This window comes from Sarcophilus harrisii, chromosome 2, assembly GCF_902635505.1.
Source record: "Sarcophilus harrisii chromosome 2, mSarHar1.11, whole genome shotgun sequence".
In the NCBI taxonomy this organism is placed as follows: domain Eukaryota; kingdom Metazoa; phylum Chordata; class Mammalia; order Dasyuromorphia; family Dasyuridae; genus Sarcophilus; species Sarcophilus harrisii.
Window position 1 is genome coordinate 266,319,391 of NC_045427.1, and position 22,623 is coordinate 266,342,013.

Below are 22,623 nucleotides of genomic sequence, written 5' to 3' on the forward strand. Positions count from 1 at the left end.
ATCAGACTCTGAACCATTGTACAATTAGCTTGTGAAGGAAATCAAAGATGCAGGTGTGCATAAACATAGGGACTGGGAATTCAATGTAGTGGTTTTTAGTCATCTCCCAGAGTTCCCCTTCTGGGCATAGCTAGCTCAGCTCATTACTGCTCCATTAGAAATGATCTGGTTGATCTCGTTGCTGAGGATGGCCCGATCCATCAGGACCGGTCATCATCCAGCATTGTTGTTGAAGTATATAATGATCTCCTGGTCCTGCTCATCTCACTCAGCATCAGTTCGTGTAAGTCTCTCCAGGCCTTTCTGAAATCATCCTGTTGGTCATTTCCTACAGAACAGTAACATTCCATAATTTTCATATACCACAACCTATTCAGCCATTCTCCAACTGATGGACATCCACTCAGTTTCCAGTTTCCAGCCACCACAAAAAGGGCTGCCACAAACATTCGTGCACATACAGGTCCCTTTCCCTTCTTTATAATCTCTTTGGGATATAATCCCAGTAGTAACACTGCTGGATCAAAGGGTATGCACAGTTTGATAACTTTTTGAGCATAGTTCAAACTACTCTCAAAATGGTTGGATTCGTTCACAACTCCACCAACAATGAATCAATGTCCCAGTTTTCCACATCCCTCCAACAATCATCATTATTTTTCCTGTCATCTTAGCCAATCTGACAGGTGTGTAGTGGTATCTTAGAGTTGTCTTAATTTGCATTTCTCTGATTAATAATGACTTGGAGCATCTTTTCATATGACTAGAAATAGTTTCAATTTCTTCATCTGAGAATTGTCTGTTCATATCCTTTGACCATTTTTGTTTGGAGAATGGCTTGATTTTTTATAAATTAGAGTTAATTCTCTATATATTTTGGAAATGAGGCCTTTATCAGAACCTTTGACTGTAAAAAATATTTTCCCAGTTTATTGCTTCCCTTCTAATCTTGTCTGCATTAGTTTTGTTTGTACAAAAACTTTTCAGTTTGGTATAATCGAAATTTTCTATTTTGTGATCAGTAATGATCTCTAGTTCTGCTTTGGTCATAAAAACCTTCCCTTCCACAGGTCTGAGAGGTAAACTATCCTATGTTCCTCTAATTTATTAATAATTTCATTCTTTATGCCTAGGTCATGAACCCATTTTGACCTTATCTTGGTGTATGGCGTTAAGTATGGATCAATGCCTAGTTTCTGCCATATTAGTTTCCAATTTTCCCAGCAATTTTTATCAAACAGTAAGTTCTTATCCCAAAAGCTGGGATCTTTGGGTTTGTCAAAGACTAGGTTGCTATATTTGTTGACTGTTTTATCCCTTGAACCTAATCTATTCCACTGATCAACTAATCTATTCCTTAGCCAATACAAATAGTTTTGGTAACTGCTGCTCTATAGTATAGTTTTAGATCTGGTACAGCTAAGCCACCATCATTTGATTTTTTTCATTAATTCCCTTGAAATTCTTGACCTTTGTTTTCCATATGAACTTTGTTGTTATTTTTCTAGGTCATTAAAATAGTTTTTGGGAGTCTGATTGGTATAGCGCTAAATAAATAGATTAGTTTAGGTAATATTGTCATCTTTATTATATTTGCTCGCCCTATCCAAGAGCATTTAATATTTTCCAATTGTTAGATCAGACTTAATTTGTGTTAAAAGTGGTCTGTAATTTTGCTCATAAAGTTTCTGATTTTCCCTTGGCAGATAGATTCCTAAATATTTTATATTATCAGTAGTTACTTTAAATGGAATTTCTCTCTGTAACTCTGACTGTTGGATTTTATTAGTGATATATAAGAATGCTGATGACTTATGTGGGTTTATTTTATAACCAGCAACTTTGCTAAAGTTGTGGATTATTTCTAATAACTTTTTACAGAATCTCTGGGGTTCTCTAAGTATACCATCATGTCATCGGCAAAGAGTGATAATTTGGCTTCCTCATTGCCTATTCTTATTCCTTTAATCTCTTTCTCAGCTCTTATTGCTATAGCTAGCGTTTCTAATACAATATTAAATAGTAACGGTGATAGTGGGCAACCTTGTTTCACTCCAGATCTTATTGGGAATGGTTGCAGTTTGTCTCCATTACATATGATGCTTACTGATGGTTTTAAATAGATGCTGCTGATTATTTTAAGGAAAAGTCCATTTATTCCTATACTCTCAAGTGTTTTTAATAGGAATGGATGTTGGATTTTATCAAATGCTTTTTCTGCATCTATTGAGATGATCATATGGTTTTGTTAATTTGGTTATTAACATGGCCAATTATATTGATAGTTTTCCTAATATTGAACCAGCCCTGCATTCCTGGTATAAATCCTACTTGATCATAGTGTATTATCTTGGAGATGATTTTCTGTAGTCTTTTGCTAATATCTTATTTAAGATTTTAGCATCAATATTCATTAGGAGATTGGTCTATAATTTTCTTTCTCTGTTTTCAGCCTACCTGGTTTAGGTATCAGTACCATGTCTGTGTCATAGAAGGAATTTGGTAGGACTCCTTCATTCCCTATTTTATCAAATAATTTATATAGCATTGGGGCCAATTGTTCTTTAAATGTTTGGTAAAATTCACATGTAAATCCATCTGGTCCTGGGGATTTTTCTTAGGGAGTTGTTTAATTGCCTGTTCTATTTCTTTTCTGAAATGGGACTATTCAAGCAATTTACTTCCTCCTCTGTTAATCTGGGAAGTCTATATTTTTGGAGGTAGTCATCCATTTCACTTAGGTTATCAAATTTATTGACATAAAGTTGAGCACAATAACTCCTTATTATTTCTCTAATTTCCTCTTCCTTGGTGGAAAGTTCTCCCTTTTCATTTTTAAGACTACTAATTTCATTTTCCTCCCTCCTTTTTCTAATCAGATTTACCAAAGGCTTATCTATTTTATTGGCTTTTTCATAGAACCAACTCTTAGTTTTATTAATTAGTTCAATAGATTTTTTACTTTCAATATTTTTAATTTCTCCTTTTAATTTTAGAATTTCCAATTTAGTATTTGATTGGGGGTTTTTAATTTGGTCTTTTTTTAGTTGCCCAATCACTATTTAGCCTCATGTACTTGGGACCTCAGTGCATCAACTCAAGCCTCAGCCCATTACGTCACGGCACAACAGCTAGGAAGCTGGACTTGGGAATCAGTACAACCTCTGGATACTGCCTAGTGTTCTAGCTATGGGACTCTATTCAACTAATAATATTCTGCCTCCTATTTATAAAATGGAAATAAGATCAATTACTCAAAACGGAAGTAACATCAAGACTTGCCTCACTGGGTTGTGGTAAGGATCAAATCAGTACCATATATCAAGGTTTGCTTTTTATAAAGCTTTTAAAAAACTATAGCCAAATGAGCTATGATGACTACCCATCACCAATCCTTTGTCTAGGCAGGTCAGCCAGCCATCTCATTCCTAATTACTATTCTAATTTCAACGTGGACTTTCTTTGCTTTCCATGACCCACCTCAAGCTCCCAACCCTCTATGAATTCAAGAACAGCAAATGCCTGGCACATAGTGGATGCTTGTTATATAAATGTATAATAAATAAATATACGGGAAATATACTAAATATAGCATTTATATACTGGAAGTATGCTAAATATACGGGAAGCGTGAAGGGACAGGAAAAACAAAGAGATGCATGCTGGGATAATCAGAAGGCCCAGAGCAGCAGCAAGTACTGGCTTTTGGAGCATTCTGCGTCCCATTCTCTGACATCCTAATGGACTTCCACAACCTATCGATTGATTTTGGGGTCATTGTTCTCTAACGGTTGCCTCCCGGTGTATTTATTGCACACTTATTCAAAGCAAGGGATCAAGAGCGGACCGGGGAGAGGGAGGGGCTGGCACCTCCCTAGTGTCAGACGGGGAGTAATATGGCCGGGGTTCGAGCCAGGCCTGTCTCTGTATCGGTCGCTTTAGGGGGACGGCCTAAATGCCGCCGAAGTTCGGACCGCGGGTCTCTTTTAGGGGAGTTTTCAGTAACAGCCCTTCGTGGCAAGGTTAAAGGTGAGCCACAAGCAGATTCCGGCCCCTCAAGCTTGGAGGCCCGCCGCCCGCCTCCCTCCCGCCCCCTGGACCAATCAACGAACTCGCGGGGACCAATCAACGAGCTCGGAGGCGGCTCGCGCGCAGAGTTCGCGGGAAGACGGTCTCCGGCAGCGGCATGTTCCGCGGCCAGCGAGCCTGGTTCTGCCGAAGCGTGAGCCAGGATCTGCAGGGGCTCTGGGGTAGGCGACGTCCGGCCTCGCCGACTTGCCGGGCCCTGCTGCCCCGCCCCCGTGGGGGAACCTGGGAATCCGGGAGGTACGGGTGAGGGCTCCGCCGCCTTCCTCCTCACACTGAGACCCACTCTCTTCACAGCGGCCCAAGGCGGAGTGATCTGCAACGCTCGGGAGGCGGACTTTCTGTTCAGCTGCGACGCCTCGCACCCCGACACTATGAGGTATCCCTGCGCGTGGGCAGCTCGCCACGTGGCTCTTTGCCATCTTCGCGCGGCCCCCGAGGCCCGGGGCCTCGCAGCTCTCCCGAGATTCCCGCGGAGCAGCGTAGCCGCGATTCATCCATCAGCGTGCATTTATTAAGCACTTGTAATAGAGTCAGAGGGCCCAAAAGCCAACGGGAGAGTTCCTGCCCTCACGAAGCAACGTATTCGCTCATAAATGCGTAGTGTGAGAGAAGGGAAGGGGGAAAGGCTAACCTATTAACGGGGGGAAATAAGTAACAGACGTTAGAAGGAAAGGGTGTGGGCCGAGCCCTGTGGAAAGCTAGGGGCTCCAGTATTTAATTGAGAAAAAAAGAGTATTCTACCTTTAAAATTCTTTAAAGAATGAGATGTCCTTTAGAACAAAGGAGTTTGTGCTTTAAACTGGGGGCACTTGGAAATCCTCTGACATCCAAAATCGTGAACACACCCAGCCATTCTGGAGAGCAGTCTGGAACTGTGCTCAAAAAGTTATCAAACTGTGGTCCCCTTTGATCCGGAGGTGCTGCTACTGGAGATCTTAAGGAAGGGAAAGGGACCCGTATGTGCAAGAAGGTTCTTGGCAGGTCTCTGTAGCGGCCAGAAACGAAACAGAGGATGCCCATCAAGTGGAGAATGGCTGGGTAAATTGTGGTACATGGCATCCAGAGTTGCTGGAGGCCTCCACTAAATCAAAGCTACCGTGGCGGGAGGGGAAGTCTGTACGCTGGGAGACCAGTTAAGGAAGCTACAATACAGTAGGGGAGGTGAGAAGTGATTAAGGTCCAAATTTGGGTGGTGGTGTGAATAGAGATGAAGAATTGGATTTGAGAGTTATTGAGGAGGTAGGATTGATGAGACCTGGTTTTGGATTAGAGATACAAGTATGGCTCCTATGGACCTAGGTTTTTTTTATTTTTTTTATTTAATAGCCTTTTATTTACAGGTTATATGTATGGGTAACTATTGTCAAACCTCTTTTTCCAACTTTTCACCTCTTACCCCCCCCCACCCCCTCCCCCAGATGGCAGGATGACCAGTAGATGTTAAATACATTAAAATATAAATTAGATTCACAATAAGTATACATGACCAAAACGTTATTTTGCTGTAGAAAAAGAATCAGACTCTGAAATATTGTACAATTAGCTTGTGAAGGAAATCAAAAATGCAGATGGGCATAAATATAGGGATTGAACCTAGATTGTTAAAAGAATGTTGGGATCTCAAGAGGGAAGACTTGCTGTTGGACATTCCCTAGACATTGGGAAATAATTGATCTGATAGGCAAAGCAGAATCGAATGAGCTCAGAAGAAACTCAAGATGCACCAAGTTAGAGAAGCCACCCAAAATGTTCATAGGGACTATTTGTATTTTACTTATGGCAGAACATTCTAAGGTGAATGTAGTCTGATCAAGTGCAGTGTGACACACTGTAACTCTAACATAGTGACGTCATTCTAGTCTTCGAGAGTGAAGGATAATCAATTTAGACATAATAGTTGAATTTATGAAAACTGCTGCTATTATTGAGAGTCATAGGAAGGAAAGAGGAGAGGGCCCAGGAGAGATCTGGGGCACAGTCACCAATAAGAGAAGAAACATGGGTCATGATCTTGAAAGGGGAACTGAGAACTATCTGTCAGACAGGTAGGAGGAGAACCATAAAAATTCAGGAAAGAAAATTATCCAGTACAGGATGGCCATCCATTGAGGGAGACAAAAGAGGTGAAACACAATCAGAGGGGTTGGCCTTATCAATGAGAAGAACCGAACCGTCTTATCCTCCAAAACAGCATTGGAGGAGAGAAAGTGAGGGGAGGATGAGATGATTTAAATGTGAAATTGGAAAGGAGAGGGAGCTCTAATTTTTTTTGAGAATGAGGCAAGGTTCTTAGTGAGTGGGAGAGAAATTGGAAGTGGCTTGAAAATAGAAGGTTTGAAATATCATCTGTGGAGAATATGATGGAGGCATTTAAGGAAAACTTATGAAAAATTAAAACAGTGGAAGCCTCTTTATGACTGGAGAATATAAATTTACAGTGGATCCATTTGGCAGAGTTGTGAGTTCCTCCAGCAGAATGTGTGTGTGTGTGTGTGTGTGTATATATATATATGTATATGTCATATATATGTCATATATATGCATGTATTGTACATATATACAAATGTAAATGTACAATTGTACATTTACATATATTAGATATATGTATATATCTATATCAATAAGTATTTACGAAACACCTACTATTTGCCAAGTATGCTGAGTACTGGAGATACAAAAAAGAAGACAGACAATCCCTGCCCTGAAGGAGTTCACAATATGATGGATAAATGAACAAACAGATATTTACAGCTACATACAGGATAAATAGGAAATAATTAAGAGAGGGGAGGCACTAAAATCGAGAAAGGTTTCCTATAGAAGGTAAGATTAGTTGAGTTCAGTAGTCAAGAATAGAGGAGGGAGAGCATTTCAGATGAAGGGGACAGCCAGAGAAAATGCCTCTGGAGGGTGTCTTGTTCATGGAATGGCCAGGAGGTTAATGGCACTGGATCAAAAAATGGCAGAATAAGGTATGAAAAGATTGTAAAGGTAGAAGGGCTCTATGTTATCAAAGACTTTGAACTAGAAGCAGTGAGTCTGAATAGGAATGTAGAAAGCAAAAATAATCCATTGTTTGTTAAGGGGATGTGAAGTAACAACCCATAGCCTCTAATACTTGTGTGTATGTATGATTTGAGGAAGTCACTTAAACTCCTGGCCTTCAATTTCTTCTTCTGTACAATTAGAGGTCCAGGATAAATGGGTTCTGAGATTTCTTTTAACTGTAACTCTAAGACCCTGTGTATGACTCACTGGTCATAGGCAAGTCTAAAACTGAATTGGTTATCTAAAGGTTGAAATTTAGAAGGAAGAAAAAAAGTGAGGCTGTGATTGATGGCCTGAGAAAACAGTAATAAAGACAAAGAATGGATTTAGGAGGAGTGACATCAAGGGCCAGACAGGAGAATTTACCATCACATCAAGCTTTAAAATTGAAAGCTGTCTCAGTTACAAAGCTTGTGGGTGTAGAAGGCCATCAAGGTTTTCTTTCATCCATGAGCAGGGGAAAAAAAAAACCAAGGGAAAAAAAAATCATATTTGTTTGAATGTTTGAATAGCTTCATGATTAAATTCTCTGTGTGGACTCAATAACTTACTTCTTTCCCCTTTCCCTGAAGTATGTCATCCTTACCTTTTCAAGGTTTGAAGTTTGCGTTTAAACAAATCATTTCACCTTTCTCTTCTATTTACTAGATCTTTTCTCAAATTGACTAAGATATTAAATGTTTTAATGTTTGTTTTGCAAATTAAAATATTTCCCTTTTTTCTCCTAGAATATATCAAAGCTTTGATTACATGGAAGACAATGCTACAGTATTTCATGCTTATTATCTTTCCGCAATAGCCAATGCTGATATGAAAAATACAGTGCCTTTGGGTCACTATGTCCTTCCACCTGCCTGCCTGCAAAAAGGTTAGGAAAAGTAAAAAGTATATAAAGGTATTAAAACATTTCAACAAGTGCAATTACTCACCCAAAACCAATTTCTTAACTGAAATGTCTTTTAAATTGCAACTTTTCTACATCTCCTTCTTTCACACTATTTTCTGCTACTTTAAGATCATTCATCACTAAATTTTATTCTCCCATCTTATTGCAAGAAAGCTTTTCCTTATACACAAGATATGATAACTGCTTATTTTTAAAATTTTACATTTAATTTTATTTTTTTCTCAATTACATGTAAGCAAAAAATTTTAACATTAATTTTTATAGCTTTTTATTTACAAGATATATGCATGTGTATACTTATTGTGTATCTAATTTATATTTTAATATATTTAACATCTACTGGTCATCCTGCCATCTAGGGGAGGGGGTGGGGGGGTAAGAGGTGAAAAATTGGAACAAGAGGTTTGGCAATTGTTAATGCTGTAAAGTTACCCATGTATATATCCTGTAAATAAAAGGCTATTAAATAAAAAAAAAAAAAAAGAAAGAAAGAAAAAAAGAAAACAAGATATATGCATGGGTAATTTTTCAGCATTGATAATTGCAAAACTTTTTGTTCCATTTTTTCCCCTCCTTCCTCTTCCCCCTCCCCCAGATAGCAGGTAGACCAATACATAACATTAATTTTAAAATAACTTTTGAGTTCCATTTTTTCTTCTTTTTTATCTACCCCCCCTTCTTAAGAAAGCAAGCAAGTCGATATAGATTATACATGTGCAATCATGCAAAACATTTCCATATTAACCATGTTGTAAAAGAAAATTTAGACCAAAAAAATCAAGAATAATAAAGTTAAAAAAAATAAAATATGCTTCAATCTATATTCAAACTCCATCACTCTTTCTTTGGAAGTGGATAGCATTTTCATCATAAATCCTTCAGAAATGTCTTGGGTCATTGTATTGCTGAGAATAACTAAGTTATATACAGTTGCTTATACAGTATTGCTGTTACTATATTTTATTCTGCTCTGCTATTTCATTTTACATCAATTCATATAAATCTTGAAATAGAGTATCTAGGCTGTTAAAAAAAATCATTGTTTTCAGAGAATCACATGATTCTTAAATTAACTCTTTTCTGTTTTCTAAGTTTGTTGTTAATCTCATATCTTACATTTTCTTCTATTTTCTTTCAGTTGTTTTGTTCTACTATTTTTTGCTTTCTCACAGTGATTGATTTTTATTTGGTTTATTTTTTTTTTTTTTCAGAGAGTCTATTTCTTGGGTAAGGCTTAACACTTTCTCTTCTAAGCTATACATGCATACATATCTGTATCTGTATGTTTATTTATTCAGTTACTATTGCTTTTAAAAATTTACAGCAATTGAATAATAGATTTGAGGAAGCCAATGCTCAGAGGAAATTTATTTTTTAATTTATTACACAAAGATAAAATGTATATTGAGAATCTGTGCCTGTCAGTAACATACCCTCCTAGGTCCTTTTTGTTCTGACTTAGATGGGTCATGGCATATATGAAATTCAAACAGGAGCTGCTGGCCAGCTCTTCTAGAACTTTAGACTGACCATGAGTAGCACCTAAACACAAAGGATTTTATATTTAGTAATGATTAAATTTTTAAAAAGGAGCTCTTAGCAAATTTATAGCAAGCAGATCTCGAGCACTTGTCATGAGTAGAGTAGTAGATAAGGAAACACATGTAGATTAATCAGTTCTTTGGTGTTAACATCTATGGAATAATCCATTCACTCTAGCAATTTCTGCCTACATGTTTTTCCTCTTTTTCCACTTGGCCGAATCTGATTAGACTATCTCAAAAGTATAAAAGGAAATTATGTTATATCATTCATTGTTCTTAGTCACAGTTATATTAAAATAGCATGATAATTGCTTTTTACTCAAACATTTGATGAGAATAAATGTAATCCCAGAATTTATCCCCCAAATCACTTTAGAAGCAAATATGAAATTTAAACCTCTGTAATCTTTTTTTAAAAAATTGTAATCTTGTTGATCCTACATATTCAAATCTGTTTACCCTACAAAATTGGAAGATCAGGCAAAGTTCTTAAACATTCTATGATGTCAGATTAAAAATGGTTTTTCTGAACACCATTTATTCTTTTTTTCTACAGAAATAAGAAAAAAAATTGGCAATTTTATTTGGGAGCAGAACAATCATGTGATGACAGAGAAGGTAAGAATAAATGATTGTTATTTTGATTTAAATGTGCACCTTTTTATATTTTTGGGAAGAAAGTAATGATTGGTTGTTTTATTTGGGAAACCAATCTCAGCAACATATTTCATTTATTATCTTAATGATGGTGATAATGATGACAATAATAATAGTAAAAGTCACAGCCAGAATTTATATAAGATTTACTATGTCCAGGGCAATGTGCTAAGCTTTTTACAAATACTATCTCATTTGATCCTTACATCCCTGGGAGATGGATGCCATTATTATCCACATTTTAAGTTGTAGAAACTGAAGAAAAGAGAAGTTAAGTAATTTGTTCAGTAGTTGGTAAGTGTTTAAAGACTATATTAGAACTCAGATCTTCCTGACCCTAGGCCTAGAGCTATATCCACTATGTCACCCAGCTGCCTAGGTTATTTTTATATAGATTTAATTTTTAAGTATATTCATTCTCACTTTCCTATCCAGGTATATGTTTCTTATAATAAAGAATAAAAAGAAATTTTAAAAAAGTATTTTAGCAAAACAAAATAATATGATGTTTAAATATATGAGCTGTTGCCATCATTGAGCTAAATGAAATTAAAAGTGCTTATTATTATTACATAATTAATCAGCTGCTCTGATATAGTAGTTATGTAGATTTATGTAAATGTAAAAAAATTATATATAAGAGAATCTAAAATGTGATCATATTTATTCCACTAAGTGAGGAATACTTATATAATCCCAGTAACTCTACTGTTATATTCTTTGTAACTCTACCTCATAAATTGTATGTAGTAGATGGAAATTGTATGTGGTGGATGGATGGTACTTTTTTGCGTGTAAAAAGTAAAAATTAGCTAAATTTTCTACCAACTTCAAACTGATTTAATCATAATTATACTGTAACAATTTTACGTTTTTTGCATTTATTTTTATTTGTTGGCTTTTCTCAACCTACCCCCTCCCTCATTGTTTTTCATTTGGTAATGCCTATCTAATTTTATTTATTAATCTTAGTCATTCGCTAATTCATTCTTCTCCCAGTGGAATCCTCCTTTAAGCAAAACCAAATGGCACAGCTTGCCTTTGATTCCAACTAGATTTTTAAGAATTATTAATAAAAGGATGATTAGTGAATATCTAGACAAGGAAGTTATGATTACAGAAAGCCAGCTTTCATGGATTCATTAAGAACCAGATATAACATTAATTTTACTTCCTTTTTGAATTAGTCTAGTAGATCAAGTGGATTCGATGGGTTTGCTTAGATTGTAGCAACATATTTTTAAAAGTCTTTAATGATGTTCTTTTGGAAGAAATGGAGAGATTTATTTCAGATGATAATACAGCTAGGAGAGTTCAGATTTGGTTGAATGATTGGGCCCAAAGAGTTAACATTAATTGTTCTATGTCAGATTGAAAGGACACCTCAAATTGAATGCTTCATGGATTTATGCCTAGTTCTTAATGATGAAAATTCTTACCAGTGATTTGTTTTAAGGTATAAAATGATGTGCTTATCAGATTTGTAGATTAACAAAGCAGAGTAGGAGAGCTAATGTACTGAATAAGAGAGTTAAGATATTAAAAAGGTTTTGTCTTAAATCTCTTTTTATATTATTGCACTGCCTATGTTTCTTAGCATTGTAGTAATTTAAAAGTACAAATGAAATCCACTTAACATTACATCCTATGTTCTTAACACTTTTTTTTTTCAGTAAGTACTCCCTGTCCAGTCTCAATATCGGTAATATCTATAAAAATCATATCTCAAGGCAGTGTGCATTAAAATGTTATTTTTAGTAACAAAATATGTAAAATATTTTTTATCATTCCTCTTTGGCAGTGCCTGATTTTTCATTTACAGCAACACCAATGCATAGCAATAAATTATATTGAAATTAGTGTGGAGCATTCTATCATAAATACCCTTTTTTTGTTTTTAAAAAATAATTTCTGTCTCCCATTATACCCCTCCTTAACTAATGAAAAAAACAGACTCCTTCCCCTAAAAAACACATAAAGGTTTTGAATTTTAATGAGGCAAATGTTATATTTTATATTTAGGTTCAAAAAAATCAACTTCATAAATTGGAGATGACACAGCTAAACAGTAATTCATCTGAAAAAGATTTGAAAATTCTCAGAGATTATAGGCTCGATATGAGTCAACACTATAAGATAATAGCCAAGAAAGCTAGTCTAAGTTGGGGCTTTATTAATTGAAGTGAGAGTCAAGGGAAGGGACAGCCCTGCTATATATACTCAGCGCTGGTCAGATTATTTTTAGATTACATTTTCTATTGCAGGTCCTGCTTTTTAGGTAGGACTGGTAAATTGCAGCTTAATTAGAGGAGAATATTAAGGATAGTGATGATACCTCAAGATCATGCCATATGAGGAAAGAGTCAGGCATGTTTATATGGGAATAAAATAGTTATAGAGGAGATGTGATAGCAGTCAAATATTTGAAGTGTTATCAGGTGGAAAACAGACTAGACTTGTTCTGCTTGGCCCCAAAGGGAGAAACTAGAAATGATGGGTGGAAGGTTCAGAGAAGCAAATTTAGGCTTGATAGAAGTAAACATAGATCTAACAAAAAGAATAGAATGGATTGCCTGCAGAGATAGTAATGGGTTCTCCCCATTGGAGGTCTTTGGTTAAAGACTGGTTGACTTACTTTCTGGGATGTTATAGGGGGCATTCTCATACAGTTATGAATTAGATTTTTTATTTAAAACATTTTACTTTTTTCTGACTTACTTTTTTTCCTTTTTTAAAAAAATTATAGCTTTGTTTTTACAAGATACATTCATGAGTAATTTTTCAGCATTGACAGTTGCAAAATCTTTTGTTCCAATTTTTCCCCTCCTTTCCCCTACCCCCTCTCTCAGATGGCAAAAGTAGACCAATATATGTTAAATAAAAACATTTTACTTTTGTTTAAGAAAGCATAGTAGTTAAGTCATCTGTGAATTGTCTTTTTACACAACTTATTTGTCTATCCACAGCCCAATGAGGTAAAGCCAAGTGAAATAAAGAATTTCAGGAAAGATACTGAATTATCAAGACAATCTGGAAAAGATATATACATAAGGTATTATATTTGTCATTACTTATTATTGAGATAATTATTTTAAAAATACAAATCAGTGATCCGACTTTTAATCCTTGAAGTTATAGGAAGTGGAATGGTAAGTGGAGGATGCAATTTACAAATCATTTATTTCTTGAATGTCTAGATAAATTACTGAAAGACTAATAGTACAACTATAAAATTTAATTTTCTGTATTTCTTCATCGATTCATTTATTCAACAAGCATGCTGTATTATGGAGCTGAAAAGTTTCATTAGGATACAAGATTATAGCATAGAATTGTCAGTAAAAAAAAAATAAGAATTAGGAAATAAACTAGATTTGTATTTGTTTTTAAATGGAGATGTCATATTTTGAAGCCTAGACACTACCAAAATACCATCTTACTTATAGCCCAGTCCTGATCCATTGTTCTCTTGCTTATTGGGATCATTAAGTTTGATTCCTCTTTTGACAAATTTAAAAAAGGGCTCAGTGTTGAAACCTATTTGGGAGAAGTCAACAGGAGAGAGAAACTGCAATTATTCTGGTAGGGGAGAAAGGAAAAAAATAAAGAACAAAAATTAAGGTATAATCAAAAGATTATGCAATTTTTAGGAATTTAAGAGGAATAATTAGGTAAAAGAGCATTAGCCCAAGTAAGGAAGGAAGCAAAGACTCTCTCTTCAGTTGTTGACTCTGCAACTCAACCACTTTTCCCAAAAATTAATCTCTACATAGAGCTATTCTGTGTGAAATCACCAGGGGGCGCGGTTGCAGCACAAATAAAATTTGGGTTGTAGTTACGCTCCAAAAAGTCTCAGATCCCAAAAATTTACCAAGAGGAAAAGATTTGTGAGGAGGCCATTCTGACTTTTATTGCTGTGGCCGAAGAGAAATTTATTTTGCTTGAATTAGCTGATAATTTTGCAAATGTTTTGTTTTAGTTGTTGGGAAACAAATACCTGTGGTTCCCATTTTCTATGAACAATGTTATTCATTCTTGGAGGAATTTAAATGAATCCTATTTTTAGCCATTTAATATTCCTTAATGCATTTCAAGAAGACTAATCTTTTTTCTTTTAAAAATGTTAATGTTTTGATTTATTTCATTAAACATCTCTCAATTACATTGAAAAAAATTTTAACATTTATTTTTTAAAATTTGAATTTCAAATTCTCATCCTTCCTCCTGCCTTTCCACTACTCCTTGAGAAGGCAAGCAATATGATAGTGAATTTTATACATGTGAAATCTTGGGGAGCTTTTTCATATTAACCATGTTGTAAAAGAAAACACATATACCTAAACAAGAAAAATAAAGAAAATTTAAAAACAATGCTTCAGTCAGTATTCAGAGTTCATTAATTCTCTATGTGGAGCTGGATAACATTTTTCATTGTGGGAGAACTAGCTTTTTAATTAAATTTTTATATTTGTATTACTGTGGTCAGATTCATGGAATTTTTAGTTGGTTTTCAAAACTTCCAGTGAAAAGAAACTCATTAAAGGAAGAACATTCTTGTTCCAAAAAAAACAAATTATTTTATCTGGAATAGTAGAGAGTGTGTTCTTGTTAATAAAGAATAAGCATTTGTAGGTTATTTAGTTTTTGAGTATTAGAATTCAGTTAAATATACAAGACGAAAAATACATTCACCATAATTTCAAATTTTGTTTAAAATGTCAAAAGACATTTTAAAATCTTATTCAGAATCTTGACATTATTAGGGTAATGATGCATGGAGATGCTAATTAATAAAGATCTCATTAATGAATGCTGAATAAGTTTGCTGTTTTATGTTTTTATTATAAAACATGCAATAATTTCTGGTGTATCTATTGTCCCTGCCTCCTTTTTGGAATATTTGTCGTTAATCCTTTGCATAAAATTGCAAGGAAAAATGAACTAACTCTTTTATTTAAGACATTCCAAGTATACTTTTAAAAGTATGGAACTAAATATCTCATGAACCAAAAAAGTACTTCTTTAACTTTGTAAGAATGATTGCTAGGAACACAAAAGATAATACATAAATATTGTTTTGCTCAATAAAACCTAAGTTCAGAACAATGAGACACTGAAGCTACCATATGCTAAATTTAAATAGTGTTCTAGTTTTGTTTTTTTTAAGTCTGAGTAGAATCCAGAAAAAGAAATTCAAATTGTAACCTATCGGGCTTTGCCCTATATATTTCATTTTGCAGCACAAAAAAACATATCTCAAGGACTCCAGTTACAGGAAAACAACTGTATTATCCTCTTCAGAATTATCCAGTGAATAACATGGTAACAGGTAAAAAAAAAAAAAAAAAAAAAAATAGAAAGAAAGAAAGAAAAGCTTAAACAGATTTCTGTAGAGGAGATACAAGTGATTAAGTTGTAGGATGAAAATATAATATAATGCATCAGTAACTTGGCAAATCAAGCTCATTATCCTTTTAGTCATAGAAATAGAGGCCAGGGAGCATAATTCCTAGTCAGATGTTATACTTAGTTGATAATTAATAGTATTAATTGACTAACAATAGGCAGTAATAGTTGAGTTTTTTTGGTTCAGACCTGTGATTTCTTTGATGTGGAAAATTTCTGGTGAGGAAATACTCTATCTGTGCAAGTGTGAACTGTTTTGCAGCTTATAGTCTCAGAGAGTTACCTGAGAGATCATAGCATGGAGATAGAACCTGTGTTTTCCTTATTCTATCTATCCACCACTCCAGATAACTTCTCAAGAAACCCAAATTGTGGAAGAAATAAAAGCCAGAAGTTCCCAAAGCCAACTTCAAATAGTAACTAATAGGATCATACTATTGAGAAAGGGAAAATAGTGAGTAAATAGGGTTAAGTGGGCACATCAATTTTTTTCTGGATTTAAATTTTTTGTTATGAACTTAACAAACATGAACATTTCAGTATACAAAGAACAAAAAAGAGGATTGTATGTGACACTGAATTTGTTCTATACAGTTTTTTAAAAACAATTGAATTTAACACAGTGACTAAATTGCTTTGTGTTCTCTTCTGAATTTTTTTCTTCTGAGCACTTTTAAAATATTTTTATTGCTATTTTCTTTCCTTTTTTTGCATCTTTATTACTACCTACCAAATCACTCCTTTCTCACCCTAAAGAAGCCATCTCTTATTATAGTAAACAATAGTCAAGCAAAACAATTCAACAAATCGGCCATATCTGAAAATGTATGTCTCATTCTACACCCTTTCCATATAACCTTTTTACCAAAAAGCGTGTGCTGTGCTTCATCATCAGTCTTCTGAAATTGTAATTGGTCCCCATACTAATCAGACACAATTGTGGTTGTCATGGAAATTGTTCTCTTGTTTCTGTTTATGGAAGGTAGCACAGCCTAATGGTAGCCATGCTCTTCCATGATACTGCATTTGTTAAAAAAGAAAACATTGTCAGTAGAATTGGTTGGCTTAGAATAATCTTGGCTTCCTGGATGTTCAAAGGTAATAAATTACATCTAAAGAAAGATTTATGAAAGAAATTAATATTGCTCTTTCAATTAAGACATGAAGTAAGATTTAGACATGTGCTACTATACCTCATTCTTCATTGCTGGATAAAGAGAAGATCTGAGCTATTACCCCCTTCCCAGCTACACCCCCCACACCACCATCACCATCTCTGCCACTAAAAATAAAGTCAAATATAATTCTAGAAAATAGTTGGCTGTCTCACAAAGACATAAATCCAATTATTTTATTCAGCCCAGAGTTATCTATGTGATAAGAGTAAATAAGAGTGTTGAATTTGGAGTCAGGAAGATCTGAGTTCAAATCTAGCCTCAAACACTTACTAACAGTATGATCCTTAGCAATTTACAACCTCTTGGTGCCTTAGTTCCTCGTGTGTAAAATGAGGATAATAATGTTCTAGGATTGTTGTGAGGATCAAATGCTATTATTATTATTATTATTGTTATTATTGTTTATGAGTTTGAATTCCTTCAAAATAACTGTTTCTTGTTTTTATGCATGTATATATTAACAAATAATTCTTCATCTCCTTGCACTTGTATTTTTGTATTCAACTTTTTAAAAATCCACTTTTGGGAGTGGGAAAGGGAATTGGAAAGAACTTTTAGTTAGGTGCTTTTAATTTCTTCATTGGCAAGTTATGGTTCTTTGATCAATCAGTCAAAGAACAAGCATTTACAGATGCCTACAATGTGTTAGAGATACAATGATAAAAAAAAGAGAGAGATCTAGTCCCTGTCCTGAAGATGCTCACATTCTTTTGGGGGAAATGACACTTAGAAACAGGTAAAGACAAGGGAATGAGAGGAGAGGGCTCTCTAGTACCTGGAGGGTGAAAGGGAGAGACCAGGAAAAGCTTTCTGTTTAAGGAGACACTTGAGTTGAGACTTCAGGCAAAGAGACAAGATTCTAAGGGATAAAGGTGAGGAAAGAGTTCATGATGGATAAATATGAAGGAGCAGTCACCTGGGCAAAGATTCTTGTCCTGAACAGGGAACAAGAGCAGGCCTGTTTTACTGGATTAGAGAATAGAAGTATTATATGTATGTGAATACACTCATATGTGAACCTCTATAATAGCTTGCTTAAAACAACAATATATGTAATAACTGAACATTTTTATTTCAAAACTCTTTGTTTTTCCTTCCTTCCTTTCTTTTTTCATCTTCCCTCCCTCCCTTCTTTCCTTCCTTTCTTCCTTCCTTCTTTTCTCCATTTCTTCCTTCCTCATTGTCACTAATTCCACTGCTTCCCACCTTCCATCCTCAAATAATTCAGTTTGGTTTTCAATAAACTTTCAGCACCTACTATGTTCCAGGCACTCTGCTAAGCTCTGAGAGATACCAAAAGAAACCAGTGTCCTCAAGAAGCTTACATTGAATGAAGGAGAAAACATGCAAATAAATACATACAAAGCAAGCTATATAAAGGATAAATAGGAAATAATTAACAGAGAGAAGATACTGAAATTAAGAGGGTTTAAGGAAGGCTTCCTCAGAAGATGGGATTTTAATTGGGACTTAAAAGGGAGGTCCATAGTCAGGGAGGAGAAGGAATTCCATAGGCATGAGAAACCAGAGAAAATACCAGAGCTGAGATGGAGTGTCATGTTTGTGGAAAAGCCAGCAAGTGAATTTCATTGGATTAAAGTGTACATACTGAGGAATAAAGTATAAGCAGACTAGAAAGGGAGGAGGGGGATAGATTGTTGTGCCCTGCTTTCTAGAGCCCCCAAGTTGGGGTGACAACACGTACTGTTGCTTTCTAGAACCCCCACACCGGGGTGATTAAATATACCTTCCTAGTGGAAAAGTGATGAGATGGGACTACTGAGGATGGTGGAAAAATGGAGTCCGTTTTCCAAGGACTTAACCCCTTTATATAATGTAACAAAAACAACTCTGAGCATGTGGGACCATATAAATAACTTGCTATGTAGTTTGCCACCTGGTATCACTCTGCTTCAGGCTCAACACAGATTGTCACTGCCCCATGAGAGCCCTTAGGGGAGATGGGGAGGTAAACCAGATATTGTTAGCAGTTCCCTCTGGGCTGAAGGGTTTTATACCTCACCCAGAGTTTCCCCACTGACTGTGACCCTCTATACTAGATTATAATGAGGCTTTAAATGCCAAAAAAAAAATTGTATTTGAGTCTAGAGATAATAGGGAGCCACTGGAGTTTATTGAGAGGTATTGATCAGATCTGCATATTAGGAAAATCACTTTAGTAGCTAAATGGAAAATAGATTGGTATGGGGAAATACTTGATATAGTCCCCTTCACCCCAGAAAGCAGTAACCAGTCATGTGGTGGTAAGGGCCTTCACTAGAAGGGTGGCAGATGAAAGAAGGGTGTATAAGAGAGATGTTGCCAAAGTAAATTTGTCAAGTCATGGCAATATCTTGCATCTGAGGAGTGAGAGTGAAATGTATGACTTCTAACAAGACTGAGAAAGTGGCGTTTCCCTCTATAGTATAGGAAGATGGGGAGGAGAGAGTTAAGGGGGAAAGATAGAGTTCTGTTTGGAACATAAGTTTTAAGATGTCTGTTGGGGTTGGAGATGCAAGAGTGGAGGTCAGCAGAGAGATTGGTGCAGGATAGGGTGACTTGAGATTGATCAACATAGATAGTAATTAAGTCCCATGGAGTTGATGAGATCCCCAAATAAAATAGTTTAGAGGGAGAAGAGAAAGAGACTGAGGACAGAATCCTGAGGGACCCCTGTGGTGAGAGAGGACAGGGTCTGGGAGAGGATCCAGCCAGGGAGAGAGGAGTGGTCAGAGAAGTAGGGGTAGGACCAAGAGAAAGGTGAAGAGTCAGCGTCTGAGGCTGCAGAGAGGTGGAGGAGAATGAGGGTGGTGGAATGGTAAGGTCAGAGGAGAGTGAGAGAGTAGAAGCATCTATCTGTAGAGAGCCTTTTTGAGGGCCAGAATACAAAGGGCAGAATAGAAATGGGACGATAATTAGCAGGGCCAAAACACATTCCTTATAACAAATAAGCATAGTCAAACAAGCATATTCACACGTTTGCCACATCCAAAAATGTTCTTGAGTCTGTTGTGCTTAGCACAGTTCCTGGCCCATGGTAGGCTCCTAATTAATGCTCATTTCCCTCCTTTCCTACCTCTCCTCTTTTCTTACACCTTATACCCTACTGTGTACTCGGCCGTCCAGTGACACTGGCCTTCTTGACATTCATCAAATAACATTCCATTTCGAAACCTTTCCTGGTACTTTTTTTTTTTTTAATTTAATTATAACTTTTTATTGACAAAACATATGCCTGGGTGATTTTTTACAACATTATCCCTTGCACTCACTTTTGTTCCGACTTTTCCCCTCCCTCCCTTCACCCCCTCTCCCCAGATGACAAGCAGTCCTATACATGTTAAATATGGCACAGTATATCCTAGATACAATATATGTGTGCAGAACCGAACAGTTATCTTGTTGCTCAGGGAGAATTGGATTCAGAAGGTAAAAAATAACCTGGGAAGAAAAACTAAAATGCACACAGTTTACATTCATTTCCCAGGGTTCTTTCTTTGGGTGTAGCTGCTTCTGTCCATCATTGATCAATTGAAACTGATTTAGACCTTCTCTTTGTCAAAGAAATCCACTTCCTGATCCTTCTTAATGCTGGGGCTTCCCTATGTTGATCATCTCCAATTTATTCAGTATCTATCTGGTTTGTACATAGTCATTTGCATGCCTTCTTCATTAAGCTAATTTTCTGAGCAATTTCATGCTAAAACTGGGATCTTACTTTTCTTTCTAAGCCACTTTTCATTTATCCTAACTCAAAAAGAACAAAAGGATTTGGGGGGAAGAGGGAAGGAAGCCTGACACTTCAAATATAGTTTTCCCTCTGTAGGTTATGTCTCTATTGATACAATGAAGAAATTCCTTGGGGAGCTACATGACTTCATTCCTGGAAGCTCAGGATACTTGGCATATCATGTTCAAAAAGAAATCAACCTCTTTTCTGCTGTAAAAAATAAATTGAAGAAAAAATGTTAAGTTGGATTATCCTTTGCTCATCTATTTTCTATAAAATATGTTACTAAATTAAGCATTGTTTAATTATTACTACTCATCTTTAAATTACAATTTCTTTTCCTCAAGATCAATTTAGAACTTTTTCTCCTTAGAAAATTTAGAACCATTTTGGTCAGATAATAGAAGCTCTATAGCAGGTTATTTTGTCTTGATTTGTGGCAATGACCAAACAAATTATAAAATTTATATTTTTTTGTGTTGTAGTTGTTATTGAAATGTCCATTCCATTATAAGTCTTATATTTACTCTTTTCAGTAAAAGTGTGTCTTTTGGCTTAAAATTTCTGTATAATAAGTTTATTGCTGTTAAACTCCATAAATATGAACATGCTTCTGAGAATTCAATTTTACATAAGGTATTATGGAGTACTATAGTAAATTTTGAACTAAGAAAGAATAATAAGGGGCAGAGCTAGGTGGCGCAGTGGATAGAGCACCAGTCCTGAATTCAGGAGGACCTGAGTTCAAATTTGGTCTCAGACACTTAATACTTCCTAGCTGTGTGACCCTAGGCAAGTCACATAATCCTGATTGCCTCAGCAAAAAAGAAAGAATAATGACTTGCTTTCTTTGCTAAAAATTGAATAGTGTTTAGGAATTGATGTATAAAAAATATTAAACTTAATATTGTATAATTATGACCTAGTTTGACATTATCACTCTCTCAAACTTGTCTCTTTAGAGTAATTTCTTTAATATTACTATCATCTTTCCAGAGTTTAAAAAAAACCCATGTCTGGGTCAGGCTTTCTTAACAGGTGAGTGTGTGTGTGTGTGTGTGTGTGTGTGTGTGTAACTTGCACTCCTTTGGTGTAAAGTCTGTGGATGTCTTCTCAGAATAATATTTTTAAATACATAAAATAAAATGCGTAGGATTACAAAAAAAAAACTAAAGATTATAAAGTTTTTTGTGTGTCAAGATTCATGTATCCCAGATTAAGAATCTCTAGCTTAGGGCAAGTCTCTTATATAGACAGATATTACTGCTTATTAAACTGATGCTACCTATAGAATTAGCTAAGAAACATCTATCAGGATCTGGACCTATTAATTTATAAAATATTTTTATTTAGTCAAAATAAATTAGAAGAATAGAAAATTGAAAAAACTATCCTAGACTTAGGTATTGAGAGCTTATCTCTGGTGGTTTGTCTAATTTTTACAAATATTTATAGTTAGTAACTTATAGTTAAATAATTTATAATAAGCTCATTGCAAATAAATAACTTTCTTGGATCATTTTACTATGTATAGCTTCCTTAGAAATTTTCCTAGTCACAGCAAATTTGAGGACATACATCCGATTGCTCTGCTATATTAAAAAGGCAAACCTTTCTTCAAATGATAAAAACTATTCTTGGAAATTACAGGTAATACTGATACCAGGTAATGTGTATTCAGGTTTCTTGGGAGTATTTAGTATTCAGGAATGAGTGTCTTAGATTAAAAAGCTCAACTGTTCCTCAAACATCAATGTGTGTATATAGGAAAAGGTCAGAAATGACATATTCTTGGAATACTGCCAGCCAAGAAATGAAATGGGCAGGTCTAATGTTTCATAATGATAACTTTTTGTTGATTTAATGAGATAAAAAAACCCTAGGCTCTCAGCTATTATTCCACTCTCTCTTATTTCCTCTAGTGAGTCTAATGGATGTTGTATCTCCCTCTTTCTTAAAACATTCTGTATTTTCAAAACTGCTGGTCTGTTGCTTTCATAAACTCTTACTGCCCTTTGTTCATCTCCTCTTGGCATCAAGTACAGTCATCCGACACTGCTCAGC

The 22,623-nt window shown here is 35.3% G+C and overlaps 1 protein-coding gene across 1 annotated transcript; it reads left to right on the forward strand.

Moving 5' to 3' along the window:
- Positions 1-4,050: 4,050 nt before the first annotated feature.
- On the forward strand, positions 4,051-21,275 carry TERB2 (telomere repeat binding bouquet formation protein 2). Its single transcript, XM_031952229.1, has 7 exons — positions 4,051-4,250; positions 4,384-4,465; positions 7,866-8,005; positions 10,145-10,206; positions 13,212-13,297; positions 15,486-15,574; positions 20,656-21,275. Exons 1-7 carry the CDS (start codon positions 4,187-4,189, stop codon positions 20,799-20,801), a joined length of 669 nt encoding a protein of 222 aa, XP_031808089.1. The 5' UTR covers positions 4,051-4,186; the 3' UTR covers positions 20,802-21,275.
- Positions 21,276-22,623: the final 1,348 nt, after the last annotated feature.